Source organism: Convolutriloba macropyga, chromosome 3 (assembly GCF_964194025.1).
Source record: "Convolutriloba macropyga chromosome 3, txConMacr16.3, whole genome shotgun sequence".
NCBI classification, from domain to species: domain Eukaryota; kingdom Metazoa; phylum Xenacoelomorpha; order Acoela; family Convolutidae; genus Convolutriloba; species Convolutriloba macropyga.
In genome coordinates, this window is record NC_134470.1 from 42,527,947 (window position 1) to 42,552,376 (window position 24,430).

The following is a 24,430-nucleotide window of genomic DNA, read 5'->3' on the forward strand; positions in this document are numbered from 1 at the left end:
GGCTATTAATAATTGTAATGGTTGAGTGAGTTGATTTCGAAAATTGCCATGGTATTATTGGTAAAAAAAACACCCATCGATGCATTTGATATCAAGTCAATTGTAAATTCTTTTTGATTCCTCATGTTTTTAGTTTTACGAACCTAAATTTTGCGAAGAACAAGAGATGAACAGTTCAGCTGTCAAGACCCAATATGTCAAAAAAAAGAACAGGACAGCTGTCACACTTCCTGTCATTTACTCATTTATCTTGGATTTTGACTAAATTTTGATGAATTTCAGTAGATAACTACCACCAATTTGGAATGGAAGATCAATATAGATGACGCAAGACTCAAACGCTTCAGGACATAGACGTTAATTGAAAAGTCGAATTACCTGCATTTGAGAGACATACAACTACGACAACTGTTTCATACTTCGTTTGAAAACAATTGAAAATTCGTTTGAGTTGTCAAGCTTTCACGAAAAGGTCTTATGTTCTAAACCAAGTTTTAAAAAATTAACATAAAATCAATCCAGATTGATTCTTTCAAAATTTCAACGTGCTCAAGAGTAACTTGGCCCTGGAATAAGTGAAACAAAACACAAAGTTCAGTAAATTTTTGAAACGCTTAAAAACTCAAAATTCCAAATGTAAATCTCTCAACTTTTTGAGACCCATACTCAGCTGCTCAGTTAAGCAACTTACCAGTTGCTCGGCTTCAGCACCAGGCGAATGATAATGTTGAACAGCAATCAGATTAGGTTGGGAAGTAGATTGTCCCCCACTTGGTCTCATTTGAGTACTGCCGCTGCTGGGAGCGAAAATCAACTCACCCTCTTGATCAGAAAGCGATGGTATGCCATCTCCACCGGTGCCAGTCAATTCACAATTGGATGATGTCAACAGTGGTTCTGTGTCATTCTAAGATACATCAATTTCAGTATCAGCTAAATGAAAACTTACAGCCGTAAATTTCTTGCAAGTATAATCCAGGCAACTAATTTTCATCTAATCGTTGCTATCTGTGGCATTTCCTCATTCAAGGAGGTTTCGCTATAGAGTTATTATCCTTCTAGTACTGTTTTTATTCAGTATTTTGCTAAGAGACACCGCTTAGCTTTGTTCTAAAACAGCTGCTCTCTTTGCTTTGTTCTAAAACGCTATTTACCATTGAGTGACGCAATTTCTTATTTACTTTTCTGTTTAAACATCAATGTTCATTAACTGAATTGTTCTTTTTGCTTCCGTATCACAAATTCGATTCTCTATTTGCCTCACTTGGAAAAATGATTAGCAAACAAGCCTACATGAGCCTCTCAAAGGAGGAAGCGTTCAAAGTTTTTGATAAATTACAAATAAAGTTGGAGGAAAAAGATATGTTTATAAAAGATGTTATTACCAAATATGCTCAAAAGATGCTTGACGGCGGTTCAATATTGCACGATGACTCAGCCAGGACTCTGGAGAGTGGAATCCAAGCACGACCAGGAATCACGGTAGAAATGAGCACGCAAACGGACGACTTCGAGAAAGTAAGATCCTTCCAAAAAAAAACCTTTTCGAGAGGAGACTCGAAATTTAGCCTTGGGCAGTAGCATAATTGCTAAATTGGAATTTGATAAAAACAATTCCGATTGATTGTGCTGAACATCCATACAGGGGATCCACCACTAATGAAAAATTAAAGGTTGTATGTGAGTATGAAGACAGAAAAATTGAAACGCTAATACAAGACGGCACGAACAATGTTCTTAAACATCATCAAAAAAGTGCGCAAGACAACTTTGCGGATCATGCCAAACTCGTTAAAAAATGTATTGAAAAGTTCCAACCAGAAGTATTTGTTGTATGCGAAATTCTTCCTCTGAAAAAATAACCGCAAAACATGGACAAAAACAATTGCATTGACGAGTTTAATGAGCTAATACATAGCACATACAGTAACCAAATTGGATTTAAAATCTTGAATGTGAACAAAAACATTAAAGAGGAAGAAACTAGTACCGATAAAACAGACGACAACAACGTTGGATACAATTATTTATTCTTTGATAATGTGCACCTTAACCATCGATTTGGAGTCCCTTTGCTAAAAAAAATGGATGCTGTCGCATTTATTACTTAGCTCAAACGGTCGAGTAGACAACAACGTTCCTTCTAACAATAAAGTGCAAACAGATTTACAGGGCCGTTCGAATGACGTTAAATATGCAAAAGCAAACAAAATCCAATTCAACAGGCAACACAGATTTAATCCGTTATATAACTCAAATGTTTGGCAACACCAATATAATCCAAATTATGCTGCAAATGCGTCACATGCTCAGTATTGTAACACAACTGCCCGTAACTACAACTTTTGATGACACTACGGAATTGAAAACAGTGTTTACGGAAGCGTAGTTATAACAACTTCTTGTGATCATACTTATGCTTTATCTAGCCCAAAAAAAGTTTTTTGTCCTCTTTCTTCTATTGACCTCAAGCTTTCCCGCGTCAATAGAGGAAGAAAATTCAAAACAAATTGTACTATAAAAAGACTGTATGCAAGGGCCTCTCTTTTAATTTTACTTTAACAGTAAAACTAACTGCAACTCTTTTAATTACTCTCAATTTTATTTCTTTTCTTTTCATATTAATCAATCTTCTTAGATCTGGCGACATTGAAACAAATCCAGGACCAATTTTGTCTCAAACTCAGACCCTCACTGAGACCTGGTTAACGGAATTTGAGGATGAAAATTTCTGCAATCCTCTGTTAGACGACTATGTATGCTTGTGCAACGACTGGTTAGCGTTGATGTCTGACAATAAGAAAAGGGGGGAGGAGTTATGGCACTAATTCCAAAACATCTGTCGCCAAAAATAAGGCGTGATCTGAACAATTTTAGCCCCCAGTTTGAATCGATCTGGATAAATCTCACCATCGCAAACAAAAAACAAGTGTTACTAAATATTTCTTACTGCCCGAATAAAAAACAATCTGGCTTGTTTTTAGATGAATTAGCTTTGAACCTTGACTATGCTACCACTGAAAATAAGCAGATAATTGTGACAGGCGATTTCAACATTGATTTTTTAAAAAAGGGAGAACGAGAAAAACTGTGTACAATAACTACACCTTATGGACTACAGGTTCAGAATAACAAAGAACCAACAAGAATCTCCAACGACTCAAAAACTCAAACCTTAATTGATTATATCATATGTGAACCCAGCCTATTCGAAAAGGTTTTCACTTGTGATACTAACCTAAAAAGTGGCCATTTTGGTGTTTTAGGAATTTTTAACTGCTATGCAAAAACAAAACAACCCCGATTGATTCAATATATTCATGACAAGAGCAACTATAAAAAATCAAGCTACCAAACATCTGTAAGGGACTTAAATTGGTCACTTTTATATAACAACAATTTGAACCCATCTCAAATGGTTGAAGTCTTTGATTATCTTCTAGCGCAAGTACTAAATCACCATGCGCCTCTCAAAAAATGCTATATACGAAACAATAAAAAAGTTTTCAATTGGCTGATAAATGGCTAACTAGAAAAACTAAGTCTCTTAAAATTTCCTAATTTTTAAACGACGAAAACTACAAAACATTTTTAAAACTAAAGCAAGATGTTTTTAAATCAGAAACAAATGATTTCAACAAATTTTACGCAGATCTCATTGAAGCTGCGGCAACGGACAGGCAAAAATGGCAACTGATTAATTTTCCATTTTCTCAACTTGGCGAATACAAAGGACCAAAAGTTTACAGGGGCCTTAGAGAGAAAAACAATCCTCCAAAACGAACTTTCAGTTTCCGTTTTGTCACTGATAAGGAATGTCATGACGCCTTACGTCATCTCAAGGTAAGTAAACTACAAGGCCCTTCATCGATACTAGTATGGGCACTTAAAGATGCAGCGTCGGAACTTGTTCCACATCTGTCATTCATAATAAATCAATCCATCAAAGAACTAAGTTTTCCAAAATCTTTAAAGAAAGCCATTGTAATACCACTTTTCAAAAAAGGAGACACAGAGGATCCAGACAACTATAGACCAATTTAACTCACACCATGTATATCAAAACAAAAACTTTTGAAACTCTTCTCAGAGACCAAATTGTAGATTACTTATGGAGTGAAAAGCTGATCACCAAAACGCAATATGGATTTAGAAAAAGATTTTCAACCACAGATGCAATCAAGTACTGAGTTTATACGATCAGAAGTTGATAGAAGTAAATATGTATCTGCTGCTCTACTGGATTTATCCAAGGCTTTTGACTCCATAAACCACAAAATTCTCGATGAAAAATTAGATAAGTTAGTTTTTAATACATCGTCAAGGCTATTAATCAAAAATTTTCTGTCTCATCGCGAGCAGCAAGTAAAGATACAAGACATTCTATCGGATCCAGTTGAACTCACAACAGAAGTTCCTCAAGTAACGGTCCTTGGTCCACTGCTGTTCAATTTATACATAAATGACATGCATAAATACCTTGACAACGAAACAGAGCTTATTCAATATGCAGATGACACAATCGTTCTCACATCTAATACCTCAATCGAATATGGCAAAAAAAATCTAGAAATGGAAATACAAAAGTTAATTACCTTTTTCCAATCAAATGAGTTAAGATTCAATGCCTCTAAAACAGAGTTCATAATCTTTAGCGAAACAAAACTAACTACCAATACACAAATGGTTATTGACAATGTAGTCATTGATGAAAAAGAGGCAATGAAATACTTAGGCGTCTACGTTGATAGATTATTAAACTTTCCAAGAAGAAACAAAACCCATACTAAAAAAATGGCTACCGGTATTAAGACTATTTATACAATAAGAAGAACAATTCCACAGGATATGAAAAAACTCATTCTCAACGCATTAGTTTTGAGTCACATATATTATTCAGCAACTACCATTCAGTCTATCAACCAAAATCTTGTTCTAACATTGGACAGACAACTCAATTGGGCAGTTAAAGCTACCTTCTTTAGAAACAAGTTTGATTCATCTAGAGATCTGAAACTAAAGCATAAAATTCTACCTATGCATTATTTTTTGAAATTAAAGCGAATTTATTACATCTGGAAGATTAAAACCAACCAACTACCTGCATTTGATAAAAGCAGGGCACGTGAACTTAAAACCTGGAAAATTAACAAAAATGAAAAAACTCGACTCGAGTACTGGGGCTATAAATTCAAGAGCTCAAAATTAGAGAACTCTTTACCTTGTCTCTTAAGAAACGAAAATAAAAAAAAACAAAAAACAAATCTTTAATCATATTTTTGAGGAATTTAAAAGAGACCTTGTATGCAGTTATCGGATTGTTTTTCTTGGAAACATGTAAGGTTTAAAAACTAACTTTTCTTGGGTTCCAATTTGAATAAATAAATTTTTTTCAGTAAAGACATTGCTATTATTATTATTGATACTTTGCACTGCCATTTTGTTTTGCGCAATCTACTGATTTGTTTTTGCACAGCAATAATGGATTGAATTCAGTGTTCTTTTTTTAAAGTTTTGCAAGTGCGGAGTACGAGGCAAAAACGTTCTGATTTCTGCTAAGTTAATTTCTAAGTTAAAAGGGGTGCTTAATACAAGCGACTGAGCGGAGGTGTGGTAGTGGCAAGAACTGAAATTATACAATTTTACTGCGTGTAATATTTTTCCATTTTCTATTTTTATCAACCAATCAAAAGCTAAAGCGCCATACTATCATTACACTAATCATGTAACGATTGCCCCCGATTATTTACTCCCCGTATGGTACGTGTTAAAGCAAGCAACTTGGGAGAACAATAGCTGATATCTGTTCAGCGAAGAGGCCAGAAAAACATGAGCAGAACAACCCGGTAAGCCCCAAAAAAGAAGCCATTGAGTCAGAGCTCAATAAACAAAAGCAGCTGACAACCATGCGACGTTCAGCGCATATTCCGCAATTTTACTATAACCACTAGGTAATAACCACAGAAATTTTGTTGCTTTTCTAGTTCACCTTTGAGTTATTGCCTGATGCATTTGGTTTCTGCACTGAATTCTCATTCTTTTTCCTCTGTGGAAGAACTTTGGCCACTGGTACCGTGGTTGCAGATGGACTGGAAAGCGCCGCTTGTTGCTGAAGTGGTTTGCTGACGAATGTGGAGGATTGCTTGTTTGCTGGCGTGCAGCTTCCATTGCTGCTTTCAAACAAACTGGGAGACGCCACTTCAGGTGTGTCTGAAGCATTTAAGTTCCAAACATTCCAGAAAAAGTTAGAGCAACAAACTCCCTAATTGTTTGTTGCTCTAACTTTGTTGTGATAAACTTATTAAATAGCCTAATTAAAGCCTAATTGTTGTGATAAACTTATTAAATAGCATTTCCTGCTGTTTAATAAGTCTTTTCAGATTATTAGATTGATCAAATATCACTGGCAATTCCCACAGAACAAAACAGAAAGAAGAGTACTGATTACCCGGCTAGGGTTGAAAAAGAAAACAAAATATATCTATCTCGATATACCCGGTTAGGGTCGAATTTCACTAAGTAAACGATAAACCAGTCAAACAGCAGATATCTGATACAAACAATGACATCGGGAAGTTTACTATCGTGGGCACAACAAAGTACTTGTGTATTATGTGGTGAAGGAGCCCAGCAAACTGAAACTCTGAACTGTTTCCTGTGCAAAAAGCCAGCTCACAAGTTATGTGTCGGACTAAAAGAAGCAACCAAGGGAAATATTTTGTGGTCTTGCGATAGTTGCAATTCTTCATCACTAGCAGATATTGCTTTTGAACTATCAGAATTGAAGTTGAAAATAGCCAAATTTGAAAAAATCCCTGAAAAGATGGACATAATGTACGATCAAGTTAACCAATTCAAACCGAAATACAGCTCGTTTTTTCAGAAACAGAAAGATATGCCAGTGTAGTTGAACAAAATCCGTTGCTTACCATCGGCTCAGAAACATCCTGCCATTCGCGAACAGCAAACGTTTTTGGCAGGGAGCGAATTGATAGCAACAATAGCGCGAAGAGACCAAAACCAAATGATTGTGAAGGCCGGATAAAACAAGCTCGGATAATTTCATGGGTGTGAAAAAGAAGCAGAGTAGAAGACATATATATCTCGGCAGACTGAACGAAAATTGCACCAAAGATCTCATAAGAAAATGGTGTCAGAAAAATGGAGCTGAAGTACATCACATAAGAGAGGTCAGCAAAGAAGGATCAAATTTAAGAAGCTATCATCTTGTCTTCCCAGAGACAGCAGCAGAGTTTGTTGAGAAAAACGGTTTCTGGCCTGAAAATGTTGTTAATGGTAGGTTTTATCTTAATGAAGAAGCCAGGAAACTGACTAAATAATTCTAGAACATGTGCCCTTCTAAACATAAGATCGATGCGAAATAAAACTGCTGAAACTCCGGATGAAATCTTAAATAACGATATAGATTTATTCTTCATAACTGAGTCATGGTTGTCTGGAGAATTTGATGAAAATTTTATAATAACTCAAGCCAAGCGTACGAAAACTCCCCGCATTTTCATCACTACAGCCATCCACGGAACTTCGCAAAAGGCGGTGGACTTGCAGTCATTTTTAAACGAGAGCTAAAATTAATATCCCTATCGTCGAGTTGTACTCCCGATTTTGAAGCTGCTTTCTTCACTATGAATGAGGGAAGACTTAAAATATGTCTTTTGTATATACCGCCCTCAGTTAGTTTTAAAGTTTTCTCTGAATTCTTATATGAACGTATCCTGCCTTTGTCAATGGAAAGTGATCTTATCTTCTTGGGTGACTTCAACCTCCCACAAAGCGCTTGAATCTTTTCGATGAAACATTACTAACTCAGCTTATCGAAGAATCAACCCACCAAGGAGGTAAAACTCTTAACCTTTAAGTCACTAATCAGCGCACTGCAACTTCAACAATCGAAATCAGAAATGTGAACTACAGTGATCACAAAATGATCAGGTTTAATCTGTCACGAGGAAAGGAATTGATTAGACATCAAAGACACGAATTTATAAAATCATGGAATAAAACTGATAAAGTAAAATTTGAAAACGAACTTGATCTAATGTTGACCCTAAATCAGAACCTGAATTGCCCTGAAGAAAGCTGCGAGTTACTGATAGATGCTTTTCTGATAGCAGAACGAGAAACAGTGCCAATCATTAGAAGAAACTCTAAAATCAGAATCTGTCCGTTCTTCCACAAAGAGTTACAAGAACTCAAAAGAAATTGTCGTAAAATGGAAAAGAAATTCAGGAAGATCCAAACGTATCAGAACAGAGAAAATTACTTGGAGTAATTCAGAAATGCAAAACGGTTTTTCGACAAAAGAAAACAGCGTTCTTTAAAAAGAACATTAACAAAAATCTAGACTTGAAGAAAAAGCTCAATGTTTTAATCAATTGCTCGGAATCAGGTCGCTGGAAACGTTACCGTCAGGTTGGGGTACAGACAAAGAAATAGCCGAGAAGTTCAACATCTTTTTTAAGAACAAGATAAGCAAGATTCGAAATTCCATAGAGAACAAAAATTTGATCACGAATGCGAGTCTATTCTCAACAGAAGAATTCAACTCAAACAACCGCACATTTTTAGACAGTTTTCATTCTATTGACGTTAATTATCTAATTATCGAATCCTTAACGAAACGTCTAAACCTTTTTGGTATTTAGACCCAATACCGGGAAAACTCTGCAAGTCACTTTGTAAGTCTTGGACGCCCTACTTTCTAACTCTCATAAACAAAAGCCTTCATCAAGGTATCTTCCCGAAATTGTTCAAAAGATGCATCATCAGAGCAAAATTGGAAAAAATCTCACTCGACCCTGAAAAACCAAATAACTATCGACACATTGCAAACTCATCTTTTCTTTCTAAAGTGATAGAGAAAGTTGCATTGGAGCAGTTGAAAAAACACCTCGAAAAGTATAGTCTACCTGACCCTCAACAATCCGCTTACAGAAAATTCCACAACAGAAACCTGCCTTTTGAAAACAGTAAATGATTTTTGCTCTGAACTTGATAAGGCAAACTCACTCCTGGTTATAGCCCAAGATCTAACAGCGGCTTTTGACACCATTGACTTTGAAATTCTAGATCAGATCATTGAAAACCGATTCTTTATAACTGGAACATGTAAAGAATGGATTATGTCCTATATCACCAATCGAAAACCGCAAACGCAAGTTACTAAAGTTTTGTCTTCTGATTCTGATGTTCGTTATGGAGTTCCCCAAGGCTCTATTCTCGGTCCTCTAGTTTTCTCAATGTACATAACACCAATTGGCGACCTCCTCAGAAAAGTAGGTCTGAGATATCAAATGTATGCTGACGACAGTTTTATATGCAAATATGAGAACAAATCAAGAGGAAACTTCAATGGAAGATCTGAAATCGAAAGTACGCAAAGTCTTTGAAGCATGCACTGCTTTAAAACTCAAACTAAACCCAGACAAGACTGCAGTCCTCTTACTATCTACTCAGAAAAAACGATCCAACATAGGTAGTTTCAAACTCAACGACAGCGAAGTGAAACTGAATAAAAGCCTGATAACTCTTGGAGTGACTGTCGATGAGTGCCTAAATTTTGATATGCAAATATATAAGGTCACGAGTTCTTGCTACAATGAACAAAAAAAAGTTGCACAGAGTAAAGCATTATCTCTCACTTGAGACTCAAAAAATTGCAGTGCAAAACCTTATCTTGTCGCGGTTGGATTACTGCAATTCGTTGTTGGGAGGGACAAACAAGTCAAGCATAGCAAAGTTGCAACGAGTACAAAACGCTGCCTGTCGTTTCATATTCAATCTACGGAAACAAGAATCGTGCAAAGAATATAGATATAAACTGCATTGGCTACCTATTGCTCAAAGAATCGATTTTAAAATCTTACCGTTTCTTCATAAAATTGTATATGATCTTGATATACCCAATTATCTTAAAGACTTGATTTTGTTCAAGAGAAAAATAGTACTAAACGATCAGAAAACCATTGGAAGCTAAAAGTTCAGAGCTTTCGAAATTCCTATGGAAAAAGAACCTTTTCAGTTTACGGTCCACGAAAATGGAATGCAATGCCGTCCTACCTACGCAAAATCACACTCTTTCGCAAAATCACAAACTCTTTCAGATCACAAACTCTTTCGCAAGGAGCTCAAGACCTTTCTTTCTTCCAGTTGTTACTGAAACTACTTTTCAGAAGGAAAATGGATAGTAAACAGAAGAGGTCGAGTCGAATAAACGAAATTAAAAATCTCTGGAGAAGAGGGTGCTCCCTTGTTGAACTAAAAGGTCCGTACAGGTTACAAGAAAACTTATGAAACATATATTCTGGGTACATCGCTAGTGTTTGGAGTGTTTGGATTGAAAATGCGCTGACTATATCGTGTCCAGGAGGATGCATCTCAATTCTATGTAGCGATAAGATTTTTGATGATTTGAAAACTTACAATAATTATAATGTAATTGTTATGGCGGGCACCAACAATTTATTTGACAAAAACGATCGTCCTCTCATGGGACCAATAGAAACATCTGACAAAATATATTTCCTAATTGAAAAATTTAAATTTCACAACTTCAAAGTGAGCATTATGGCCCTCATAAGTCGACGAGATAAATCAGCAGCTATAAAAAAATTAAATGACTGTTACCATCATTTGGCACGAGATCACAGGATTCCATTCGCGGGACACAAGAAATTCAGACTCAGACATGTCTCTGCTAATGGAGTACATCCAAATGCTAAGGACATCAGAGAGTTAGCATCTGATTTCCGAAACGCTATAAGACAAAACAAAATATGGTACAGGTAATAGTGAGCTCGCTTTTAACTTTTTAAGCGTGTTTTATCCAAATCATAATAGATCCATATCATAATTTTAATGCTTGGTTAGAGCGGAAGAAGGAACGATTTGTTTTGGTTTTGATCGGCTTTCAGCAGAGGACAATAACGAAATGCACGGTTAGAGCAGAGCTATGTAGTTATGTTCGACCAAATGCTCGGTTAGAGCTGCAGTAATTGCATTGCTCGGATAGAACTGAAGATATTCGGATATTTCATTATTGGATTGAAACTGTGGAATGTGCTTGAAAAGCAACTTTTAAACGAATCAGCCCACCTTTGTGTCTAGAAGAGGTTGAAAAGCAAAACTTCTACTACTACTACTACTACTACTACTACTACTACTCCCTGAATTATTCTGAAGTGTCTTAAAAGAACAATGAGTGGACTGGAGGGCCAAAGATAAACGTAACAAACTTAAATCATGGTATTCAAATATTATAAGTCAAATAAAATTCTCAGAACTAACAAAAAGGATTTCAGACAGCTTTTGTTTCAATAAATAATTAACAAACTAGCAGAGCGTTCAAGTAACAAGTTTCTAAGGCCTTGAAAAATCTCTCGTCGCAATTTCAATAAGTTTTCTGCGCGTTGGAAAAATTAAATGAAATTCAGAGCAATTCGGAAGTGCCCTCGCTGCTTACTAAGTTATTGTTTCTATGTGTATTGCTATTATTCTATATAAAACAAGCCCCAGATATAAAACAATGCGGCTCGTGCGAGTTTGTTTAGCAGAGAACGTTCAACCATAGCTCAAACTTCTAAAAAACGTTTTCTTTGCCTTCAGTGGATTGATTTCTACGATATATCCGAAGACAACTAGAAAAATTTGGCACAAAAAATCTTGATTTTGAAAACTGCTGCCGCTAAAAAAGATGTAAAGAAACTGAACGAAGAATTGCATATGTCTACAAAACATTCATTTTTGACGTCTTCGAGTGTTGCTGTAAAATTCCCAAAATTTGTATTTATTAAATTTCATTCAGAATTGAGGAAGTTCCAATTAGACTACACATTAATTTTCAAATGAATTCATTAAATCACTAAAAAATTAAGAAATTGAAAAAATTAAAATTAGGAATTCTTTATGAATTCTTTTCCAACCATTGCCATTTTAGTCCTAGGAAAACGTGAGGAATCTAGAAAACATTACTTATAATCCAACCTAAGAAATTCAAAACATAGCTGGCAGATTGACAGAAAATGGCTGCTATTGCTCTGTAGACCTACAGTCTCAAAAACACCGTGAAAAATATAAGCCCGAAGAAAGAAACCTCAGTTTTCATTAATGCCTTGAGATGTCAAAGTTTGATTTAGAAATTGTATAATGTATTCTTTCTGAGCTGACCTCGCAAACCAAAAATCCTGAGAGCAAGGAAAATCATATTTGAGAGTACGGTAAATCAGTTGTTACCAATAACAAGCACACGAAAAAAATGTTCAAATAAAAGTGGGAAGGCGCCCTCAAACACACAATTCAGTCGAAATAGCATAAACAAATAGATTTGAAGTGAGCGTGACTTTGCAAAGATTTGCACAAAATGACAAGCAGAAAATATAGCAGGACAAAACGTGAAATAGAACACACAGAATTGAACGCAAAGACAAAAATAGTTTAATGGATTCAGAAAACCTACTGCACTTAGACTGTGAAAAATTGCTTTTAAGGTACTGATAACTAATTTTTGTTATACAAAAACAAAAGAGAGGAGATAAAAAATGGTTTCAAAGTAAATTCGTTGTCATCTATGAGAATCAAGAAGCGTATCAGAGTCAGGTTAAAACGAGATTAAAAAACTGTAAAAACATTTAAACTCAGGTAAAAACATAAGATTCGCGGAGATTTGCAATGCAGGAAAAACTATGCATGGACCTACTAAATGCAAGCTAAAAAAAGGCGAATAATTACTGGCTATTATGTTCAATTGTTTTGAGTATACACTCTTCAAAATAAAATTTTTGTACAACTTACAAAACTACCGTGCAGGTATACAGAAAACTTGAAAGTCATAGAAGAGAAAAATATCAGCAAAAACAGCAACACAGTTTAAGTTTAAAAAAACAATAATTATTTGATATTCTGAAAGCGATTAATTCAAAATCATTTTTGTAATGCAAGCATCTACCTATAATCTGATCTACAAGTTATTAAACATTGCATTGAGACTCAAAGGACAAAATGAAAAATCTTCAAAACAAAAAATCATGTTTTTATAACGAAGTAAGCAATAGACATGCAGAAAACTATTAGCATAGAAAAACGTTCCGCATAGCAAGCCTATCATAAAAATTAGGCATAACATCACTAGGCAAAAATAAGCAAAAAAAGTTATTTGACAAAAAAACTATCCAAAACATCAAAAAATACTTCAATCCTAGGCTTCAAACGACCTGTTCACCTTCCACTCAGGATTTCTCTGCCAATTCAAAACCCAGCATTTAAAAAACAAAAGCCGGGTCCTGGTTCTCTGTTCCAACTTAATGCCTGTTGGGTGTTGCCTGTTTATTCCGTCTCGAAGTAAACAATCATCCAAAAAAACCTGATTACATCGAAAAATCATATGCTAACTCTAATCCGGATTCAATTCCAATTTTGCATTACTAAACCAACATTGGATCGAAACCAAAATCTCATCACACATGCATTAAATGACAGTCGAATCAAAGAAGAAGTAAAGAACGGTATCTGCTGATTAGAAAAGATAATTTACTTTCAGTTCCTTCATCTTCTACAGACAGCATTTAGCCGGACAAACAAAAACACCAAGTACCAACACTTCTGGCAAATCCCTTTTTATTTCAACATCACCAGGAAGGCATCATTTTATGAAAACTCGTTGCAAATGATATATTTTTGATAAAGTAACACCAGATTGCAAGCTTATCCTTTTCGCCAGCATTTCAAACAAAAATTGAATTATCAAGTATACCAAACAATGTCGACAAGTCTAAATCAATACCCATCACGGTAGTTATTTGTACAGATAGCATCAATTCAAACTTTCAGCAAAGCCGTTTCGCTTGAAATCTAGCACCGATAAGCGCTCTGATACTTGCTCGTGAGGTTATCAGATTCTAGATATTAAATAATTCGCAGATAAACGACTCTTTCAACAACTTATGACAGTATCCTTAGACTTGTCACAGGGTGGTAAATCGACAACAATTCTGGTTTAAGTTCGACTTCTTTAGGAGCGGCCTCGTTACTAATTGCAGTTAACGCAATGAACTAATCCGGAGTATTTGTCAAAACAATTTTAAGTAGCCCCAATGGTATTACGTCACTCATTTCCATACTGCTTGAAATTTTCATCAGAATTAATTGCAAATCACTCTGAAAAAAATTGAAAAGTGTTCAGCATATCTGTATGTGCACTATTCAATTTCAAAGCGTTAGAGGTAGTACAACTAATACGGTTTCTGACTGTTGTAGGACAACAAAATTTTCTAGCAGTGAATGTAGATTAGCATACCTAATACGCTTAATTTGACTTCACCACAGACACTTGAAGGTAATCACTTCTTTCCGGTTAAACGGCTCAAGATATTTTTGAGAAACTGAATTCAGAAATTGACTCTTGGCTTGGGCAATTGCATTCCTTCGACAAACCATCTCAAATTTTCTTCTCGATCTTTTCAAAGTTGTTAGCTCATCTTCAAAAAAGGGCACGTATGAATTTGCACATTTCGCTTTTAGAAGATGGTTGTTCACTTAACTAACTTCCTTAAAATACTGTTTCAAGCATTTAGGATTACCACTTTGATCAGAGCAAAATTTTTTGCCAACGCTACTCCGTCAGAAGTACGCCATTTCCTGCTCGCGGCCACATTCTTGCTTCTTGTCCTTCGAACTTTTGGAAGGTCTGAGTGCACAACGCCATGATCAGAGTTTTACGAAAATTACAAACGGTTCTGAGATTTCAACTTCCTCAGAATGCGGTCTAAAATTCTTGTGACTAGGCACAGTAATTTGCTATTGCAAACCAAATTAAGTCAAAGAAGTTCAATTTCCGGACGCATCATTTGATAGCAGCAAAGATAAGTCATCAACAATAGGCAATTCGTTAAACAACAGCACTTTCTTCTTAATAAACTTTGTTACCTCATTTATAAAGACACGAATATTTATATTTGGTCAGCCGTATAAACAGACCAAAAGACGCACCAATTTGCAAGCCTAAATTACAGAAAAAAACCCACTTCCGCGTTCGTTAAAAAAATGTTTTAAAAATTATTGACACGTCAAGTTCTATCATAGTACACTACTAATCCTCCGCCTTCTTTTCTTTTCTGTTTGCAATGAAGTAATAAAGAACAGTGGGGCAAAATCGGTGAAAAAAACCGTTACTGTTAGACCGATCAGGTTAAAATGGTTAACTTCAACAAAATTTATGAATTACGATCGCTAGCAGTGCTGTCAGTTCTAATTTTGAGCAGCTCTTCAGTGATTGAATTTCATAAATCCGCGAATCCAATTCTTTCAACTTGACTACAAGAGAAGACATTCAATCAAGTGTTGCTAACTGTTTTGAAAGTTGGCAAATAAGTCGGACATGACCAAAATATCATTCCTATGCAAACTGTTGATCAATTAGAGGGCAAGAGTCAAGAAAACATTTAGCTTTGCAAAAAACATAGGTATCACGTTTTAGTTATTTACACGTATCCAAGCAGACAATTAATACATGCTCGGCTGGGGAAAACGGCGGGAACAACGCCGTCAATAGATGCGCCCAAAAAATGCAGTCCAAAGACTGCAGTTAGTGTTGAATAAGACCCAATTTAACGAATAATTTAACTACTATTATCCAAAGAAAAGCTAAATATTCCGCAAAATCAAACTGTACTTTGAAGATACATCAAAATGCTAGGCTCTAAGACCGCTTCCAAAAGTTGAATTAAGACTAAAGAGGAATCTAGCCCTTTCTCTCGCAAAACAACAATAGGTATTATCAACCTCAGTTACACGTTTAGTACCACAGTAGCCACTGAGACAGATAATTGCGCAGCGGAGGAGCGACAAATTATCTCCATCAAAAAGCATGTAATTGAGTCCTATTATGAGTCGTTATTGCGTCCGATTTTCATTCGTTCAAATACACCGTTTGGAATATCCCAATATGAAGCGCACACGTTTTTTCGCCTTAATCGAAAATCCCCAATAACTGGGACTACCCAAACATATTCCGGCCTCTCTACACAGTATAAATTCACGATCAACAAGTGAAGCAGAATTTAAAAGACTCCCGCTTGAACAAGGAGACTATTTAATAAGTTGAACACCAAAAGTAGGCTAAGGAGAGCCAAAACCAAAAATCAAAGGGGCTATTTTTACCAGTTCAAATCTAAATTTGTAGTAGACGTCCAATAATTGTTTGTTCACATCCAGTTTACTCATTTTCAGATAATTTTGAATTTCCCTTTCAAGATTTTGATATTCATAAGACCTTGTTTTGTTTTTCGTACAATCTTCTGTATAATTCTTAATAGCTGAGATGTTATCCCCTAAATCCAGGGCTGAAGATTTGCTCAATCTCCGGTAACTTTTGGTACAAATTCGCTATTTTTTCTTACAACCAATCTTACCATTGCCAAACAAGTTCATTTAGATCATCATTTAAACAATACGGGCAGGAAAATTTTAGGATTAAATTCTTGATGACACCACTCTTCTTATCGGAGAGCAAACTGCAAGGTCCTTTTTCGTGGTTGAATTTAACAAATCGAGTAGCTCTTAGTTCTCGTAAATTTTGTGAAAAAAGAGGAATCTGGCAATTGTCAGGTCTTCTCGCGTGCGTGCTACATCGGTTTTCAATCAACTCTCTAGAACGCCCCTAATTTGTATTCCAAGGTTCTTTTTGAGTTCGACAACCGAGTTAACAAGTTGTCACAAGGGTCGCAAGTTACCAAAAACAGCATGGAAGATTCTCGGCTTTTCTTTCGTTCATTTAATATCATTTTGTACTTCATTTGTTCTTGTAGACTATTGATCCGCTGACCCAAATTGTTGCATGCAAAAGCTTCGTTTTTTTGGCAAGGTTTTAGCGTATCGGTTTGCAACCATTGCAATGTGGAGGGTGTATTCTAATTTAAAGAGCGGAATTTCATCGTCTGTGAAGAGTATATTCCAGGCAACGAGAAATAATTTAACACATGAAGCACGAGGACTTTGATCATTTCACCTTTTATTGCAAGTTCAGCTATTCTTTTCCCTTTTTTATTATGCTCTCCTGTGCAGTGGATTGTGTTGATTTGCTTAAAAAGAATGGTCGAGAGACAGAAAGAAAAATGATGTAGGAGCTTCTGATATAGCTCAAAACCTTGGCAACAAATTCCAATTCTGAAGTACTTCAAAGACAAAGACATTGTTCAAGAGCAGAAACAGAATAAATTAGATCCCGGGTTTACGTTGAGGCTATTTCATAAAATTATCACAACAATGGCTACGAACAGCCAACAAAAGAATATCAAGAGTTTTGTGTTTCAAAAGATAGGACAATTTATTTCGAGATAAAAAATTAAGGGATTTCGTGGCTCTTATGTTTAAATGCTGTCCTCCATGATAGATATACGACATATCATAACTGTTCCTCAACAATTTTCCGGCAGCGAAGCTTTTGAGGTTACGGTTCCAAACTTGGAAGGTTTTCACTCCAACATGTGTAATGGTAGTAGCAGGAAAATCTTCAAAACAAAAACTCTAAGGGGTTATACCTTTACCAGTTCAAATTCAGGTTTATCTAAGTTTGTAGTAGACGTTCAAAAAATTTTTGTTCAAATTTGGTTTAGTCATTTTCAGATAATTTCCGAATTTCCCTTTCCAGCTTTGACATTCATGAGTAATTTAAGACCTGATTGGGTTATTCGTAAAATCGTCTGTAAATTTCTTAATAGCTCAGGTGTTATCCCCTAAATCCAGGGCTGGCGATTTGCTCGGTCGCCGGTGACACTTGGTACAAATTCGTCATTCTTTTTACCAGAACCAATATTACCATTGCCTAACAAGTTCATTTAGATCATTTAAACAATAGAGGCAGGAAAATTTTAGGATTAAATTCTTGGTGACACCACTCTTCTTATCGGAGAGCAAACTGCAAGGTCCTTTTTCGTGGTTGAATTTAACAAATCGAGTAGCTCTTAGTTCTCTTAAATTTTATGAAAAAAGAGGTATCTGGCAATTGTCAGGTCTTCTCGCGTGCGTGCCACATCGGTTGTCAATCAACTCTCTGGAACGCCCCTAATATGTATTCCAAGGTTCTTTTTGAGTTCGACAACCGAGTTAACAAGTTGTCCGGGTCGCAAGAGCCAAAACCAAAAATCAAAGGGGCTGTTTTTACCAGTTCAATCTAAATTTGTAGTAGACGTCCAATAATTGTTTGTTCACATCCAGTTTACTCATTTTCAAATAATTTTGAATTTCCCTTTCAAGATTTTTGATATCCATAAGACCTTAATTTGTTTTTCGTACAATCTTCTGTAAAATTCTTAATAGCTGAGATGTTATCATCGAAATCCAGGGCTGAAGATCTGCTCAATCTCCGGTAACTTTTGGTACCAATTCGCTATTTTTTCTCACAACCAATCTTACCATTGCCAAACAAGTTCATTTAGATCATTTAAACAATACGGGCAGGAAAATTTTAGGATTAAATTCTTGGTGACACCACTTTTCTTATCGGAGAGCAAACTGCGAGGTCCTTTTTCTGAGTGGTATGATAGAAAAAACTTCAAAACAATAGCTTTAAGGGGTTATACCTTTACCAGTTCGAATTTAGGTTGATCAAAAATTGTAGTGGACGTTCAAAAATTGATTGTTCAGATTCGGTTAAGTCAACTTCCGATAATTTCTGAACTTCTTTTCAGCTTTTTGATATTCTTTTTGCTTTTTTGTTTGCTTTTTTGTTTAATCGTTTGTAGTTTTTTTAATAGCTCAGATGTTATCCCCGAAATCCAGGGCTGAAGATTTTCTCGGTCTACGGTAACCCTTGATAAAAATTCTCCATTCTTCCCACAACCAATCTTACCATTACATTTGAAGTTTTTCTAGATTACGGAAACAATATGACCTGAACGACTAATTTTAAACTGAAGCAGTCAGCTCTTCCACCAGCTCTCCGAATGCACACTGACGGTCCAGCATTGTTTAAAATTGGTAGTTGGCATTTAAGGCAATGGAGCTGACAACTGGTTTTGTCTTCAGAAAACTGACAAGAGAGCACTCCCCTAAGTTTATTGTCGACTTGGCCTGATATAAATCGCAACCCTCAAAAAAGAAGGCATCTGAAGGAGTTAATATTTTGATAGAGATTGAATTAAACATATTCTTTGAATCTCGTTCAGATTTGAAGAAAGTGAGTTCCACTTTGTTGTTGGCGAAAAAATTATATAAAGTAAATATCTAAGGATTCCTTTTTGTTAGACGGCTTTAGGGTTGATATAACTCTCAGTTAACATTTCATCAGTGGTCCATTGGTAATAAAAGCGAAGCGCTGTAGATGCAGCAAAGGCTGATGGTTCTTTTGTTGGAATGCATTTTCAAAAATGATCCAAATGCAATTCATGCTTGATAATTTTTGACGGCATTGAGTCTACTACCGATCTTTGATTTCCTTGTTTCTGATATTTCCCGGTCATTTCGACAGACATGATAGTTACTAAGTTCAGAAAGAAAGCATTGCTATGAGCCTTGTTTCAACGAGTCAGACGTTACTCACCAGAGGTGGTAATAACATCAAACAAGTGAACACCTACATACAAATTTCGTCTAGCTGTGATGCAAGATACAAGACATCAATCATTAAACTACATGAGTTAGAAGGCTGCATTATTGTAGGCGATTTCAATGCTCATAGCCTTCTATGGCACTCAAAATTACCGGAAGACACAAGAGGAAACAAAATTGCTAGTGAAATAGCCCTCTGCAATCATGTAGTACTCAACGATAAAGCCAGCACAAGAGTAACTGATTCTTGTATAAGTTCCCCGGACATCAGTAGCGCCAGCTCAAGCTTAGCAATGAAAATCGACTGGCGCACGCAGTACGCATTAGGCTCAGACCATTTATCAAGTTCTATCCATCACCTGTGACCTCATCACACATACAACACCACAAAGAACTTTCATCAACTTCCGCAAAGCTGACTAGGCAAGTTTTAAAGACGACATTGAATTAAAACTGAAGAAACAACAAAGGCCAATAAATGTCTACCACGAGGAAAAGACCTTAAGGAAAGCCATCAACGCAGCGGCTAGCAGGCACATCTCAAAAGGAGGAATTAAAAAATTGGTTGCCAATTTTCCGAGCGAAGCAGTATAGCTTTCTGAACAGAGATGAAATTCAAAGAAAACATCCAGAGGACCCCAAAATAACGCAACTAAAACGCGAAATAAACTAACTTGTTCAAAGTAATAGGCGCAAACAGTGGATCGAGTTTGTACAAACACACTCACAGAGGTAACTGCTCTAATCTCTGGAGCACAGTGAAAGGACTTTCGTCAAGTAACGCTAAACCACCTGCAAACACAGCCATATACATTGACGCTAAGAAAACTACTCCTCACCATGATCCGATACAAGTTTAACCAGCAATACGCTCCACACCCCAAGAAAGATGAAAAACAGAAAAGAAATACTCTAGGAACAATAAGAAAACTGAAACAGAGGGCAGAATGTGTAAGTGTAACACAGTTAAAAAGAAGCTATAAGAGACACAGAGAAAAGTAAGGCGCTGGACCCAGATGGAATAGCGCCAGTCCACTTACACCATCTAAGCCGCATAGCACAGATATCTGACACCATAAACCTTTCTGTAAAGTGCAAAAATCCCGGACATCTGGAAAGTTGGCCGGGTTATACCCCTACACAAGCCGGGAAAACCCATAGACGAATCTAAAAGCTTGAGACCAATTGTAATCCTCTCTAGCAAAACTAACAGAACAAAAAGGCCCTAATCAAAAGAAACCTTGCAACCGTACTCTACTAGTAGCCTTAGACCACTACCGAACAGCACTAAAAGATGGGTCGCTTCATACTTACCGGGCAGATTTTCTTACGTAGATTATAGTAAAAAATCAAAGTGGAGAAAAGTCAAACAGGTTGTCCACCAAGGTGGTCTATTATCACCAATGCTCTTCAACACCTACATGAGCAAGCTGCCTCTACCCCTGAAGGGTATAAACATTACGTCTTACGCTGATGATATAACTTTAACTACATCTCACACACAGGTTGAAAAATTGCGTGACATAATAACTCCATATCTAAATACTTTACACGACTGGCTAGAATCAAGGAACTTAAGTTAACTGCTGAAAAATCAAGTGCAACTGTGTTCACAACCTGGACCAAGTTCGACCAACACCTCACTATCAACAATTCACCAATACCACTAAAGTCCAAAGTCAAAGTACTGGGTGTAACCTTCGATAGTATGCTCAATTTTGGAGAACATGAGAAGCACCAAAGAGAACTTATAAAAGCGCAATAACATACTGACAATGATCGCTGGTAGCGACAGGGGCTGCACAAAAGAGACGCTCTCAACGACTTACAAAGCTACTGGTCGGAGCGTCCTGAATTACGGTGCCCATTTGGGCTTCCACAATCAGCAATACAAAATGGAATCATCTCCAAACGCAACAAAATATTGCTCGTCGCGCAATTACTGACTGTGTAAAAATGTCTGACATCAGTGACTAACACAATGAGGGTGAAAAGCTGTATGTCGAAGCTCACACTGAAATGATAGCAGAGCAATTCCTAGACGGCAGCCATAAGAGCATATCCTAGCCGGCAGCCATCAGAGCCATCATGCTGATCACGAAACAACCTCTTCAATCAGTCTTCATGGATTAAATTGCAAAGAATACAAAAATGGGCTCACAAGTATCCACCGACACACGGTCCATACTCAGCTGAACAAAGACAGCAAGCAACTATGTACACCTCCCCAAAGATAGCAGAACAAACGTAACCACGAATTGCACGTATCTGACTAGCACAACTGAGAGCTCGATACTGTCCCCTGCTAAAGTCTTACTTGCTTACTTGAGTAGGATCTGTGGCAATGTTGATAACCGCTGTCCGAAATGTGATGTAGAACCACATGACATAAACCACATTTTCAACTGCAGTAAGAATACCACGGACCTAAAAACAAGCTATACGAGACACAGAGAAAAGTAAGGCGCTGGGCCCAGATGGAATAGCGCCAGTCCACTTACACCATCTAGGCCGCATAGCATAGATATCTCTGACACCATAAACCTTTCTGTAAAATGCAAAAATCCCGGACATCTGGAAAGTTGGCCGGGTTATACCCCTACACAAGCCGGGAAAACCCATAGACGAATCTAAAAGCTTCAGACCAATTGTAATCCTCTCCCCCATTGCAAAACTAACAGAAAAGGCCTTAATCAAAAGAAACTATTCAACAGTACTCTACTAGTAGCCTTAGACCACTACCGAATAGCACTAAAAGATGGGTCGCTTCATACTTACAGGGTAGATTTTCTTACGTAGAATATAATAAAAAATCAAAGTGGAGAAAAGTCAAACAGGTTGTCCCCCAAGGTGGTCTATTATCGCCAATGCTCTTCAACACCTACATGAGCGAGCTGCCTCTACCCCTGAAGGGTATAAACATTACGTCTTACGCTGATGATATAACTTTAACTACATCTCACACACAGGTTGAAAAATTGCGTGACATAATAACTCCATACCTAAATACTTTACACGACTGGCTAGAATCAAGGAACTTAAGTTAACTGCTGAAAAATCGAGTGCAACTGTGTTCACAACCTGGACCAAGTTCGACCAACACCTCACTATCAACAATTCACCAATACCAATAAAGTCCAAAGTCAAAGTACTGGGTGTAACATTCGATAGTATGCTCAATTTTGGAGAACATGAGAAGCACCAAAGAGAACTTATAAAAGCGCAATAACATACTGACAATGATCGCTGGTAGCGACAGGGGCTGCACAAAAGAGACGCTCTCAGCGACTTACAAAGCTACTGGTCGGAGCGTCCTGAACTACGGTGCCCATTTGGGCTTCCACAATCAGCAATACAAACTGGAATCATCTCCAAACGCAACAAAATATTGCTCGTCGCACAATTACTGACTGTGTAAAAATGTCTGACATCAGTGACTAACACAATGAGGGTGAATAGCTGTCTGTCGAAGCTCACACTGAAATGATAGCAGAGCAATTCCTAGACGGCAGCCATCATGCTGATCACGAAACAACCTCTTCAACCAGTCTTCATGAATTAAATTGCAAAGAATACAAAAATGGGCTCAAAAGTATCCACCGACACACGGTCCATACTCAGTTGAACAAAGACAGCAAGCAACTATTTACAGCTCCCCAAAGACAGCAGAAGAACAAACGTAACCACGAATTGCACGTATCTGACTAGCACAAGTGAGAGCTCGATACTGTCCCCTGCTAAAGTCTTACTCGAGTAGGATCTGTGGCAATGTTGATAACCGCTGTCCGAAATGTGATGTAGAACCACATGACAAAAACCACATTTTCAACTGCAGTAAGAATACCACGGACCTGAAATTTGATGTAGAACCACATGACAAAAACCACATTTTCAACTGCAGTAAGAATACCACGGACCTGAAATTAATTGACCTGTGGGAAAGACCAGTAGAGGTAGCCAATGGGCTGGACTTAATTCCATCAGTCCCACACGACCGCACTGCACAGAATATTCCACATTCATTGCCCCTTTCCCCTGAAGTGACGCACTTCCCGCACGTTTCGTCTTCAGGACGTCGTATCAAACCTTGACGAGCAACTCCGTGACTCCCTTGAAAAGCTGCTCATTGTTCCACTTACGGAGGACGCCTGGATACAAGTTACGCTACCCACCAAATCGGGTGGTCTCGGCATTCCCCTGCATTCGGACTTATGCACAGCAGCATACATCTCTCACCGTTCCTGCTCCAGACTCATTTCGACCCTTACCGGTAACAATCATAATGGCGACCTCATGAGAGAAGCAATTGAAATGTGGACTGCAAAGGTCCCAAATGACACATCTCCCCTCGAGAGTATAAGACACAAAGATTGATACCAGCCAATCCTGCAGTCAAAGCTCAATTCTCTTTTGAACACCGAGGAGTCGAGATCGAGCCCGCCTCCACGGTGTTGCCTGCACCGGAGCTGGGGACTGGCTCGCTGTTCTACCATCAAACACCCTCGGCCTTTCTCTGACTGACCACCAATTCCGCATTGCCTGCTCTCTGTGTCTAGGGGCCCCTGTCTCATTTTCGCACAAATGCGAATGCGGCGGTGTCACAGACCATTACGACAACCACCAATTGTCGGCCTCTTACGAAACAATGGTCGCCCGCAGATGGGGCCACACTCGTTCCCTGGTGTAGAGGCCGCTCCCTCGCTTGGCACTTCACATGCGTCCACCACCTCGCAGAGTCACACATTCGAACAGGTCTGAACCTCGGCGCTAACGTTGCAACCGATGCAGAATCTCGAAAACGCAACCACTACAGTGACCTCCAACCATGTTAACTGTTCGAACCGATCAGTGTTGAGACACTGCATCGGTC

The 24,430-nt window shown here is 37.5% G+C and overlaps 2 protein-coding genes across 3 annotated transcripts in view; one reads left to right on the forward strand and one right to left on the reverse strand.

Annotated features, from left to right (window-relative positions):
- LOC142336214 (uncharacterized) overlaps positions 1–24,430 on the reverse strand; it is a 352,380-nt gene that overhangs the window by 131,623 nt on the left and 196,327 nt on the right. For both annotated transcript variants that reach the window (XM_075384882.1, XM_075384881.1), the window contains exons 3-4: positions 5,990–6,210; positions 692–907 (exon numbers count right to left, since the gene is read on the reverse strand). In XM_075384882.1, the coding sequence (XP_075240997.1) occupies positions 692–907; positions 5,990–6,210 (437 nt within the window). The remainder of the gene's footprint in view (positions 1–691; positions 908–5,989; positions 6,211–24,430) is intronic.
- Positions 6,321–24,430, forward strand: part of LOC142336215 (cytochrome b-c1 complex subunit 1, mitochondrial-like) — a 313,919-nt gene continuing 295,809 nt past the window's right edge. Inside the window, exon 1 of the mRNA XM_075384885.1 lies at positions 6,321–6,348. The gene's annotated coding sequence lies outside the window, so the exon portion shown is untranslated. The remainder of the gene's footprint in view (positions 6,349–24,430) is intronic.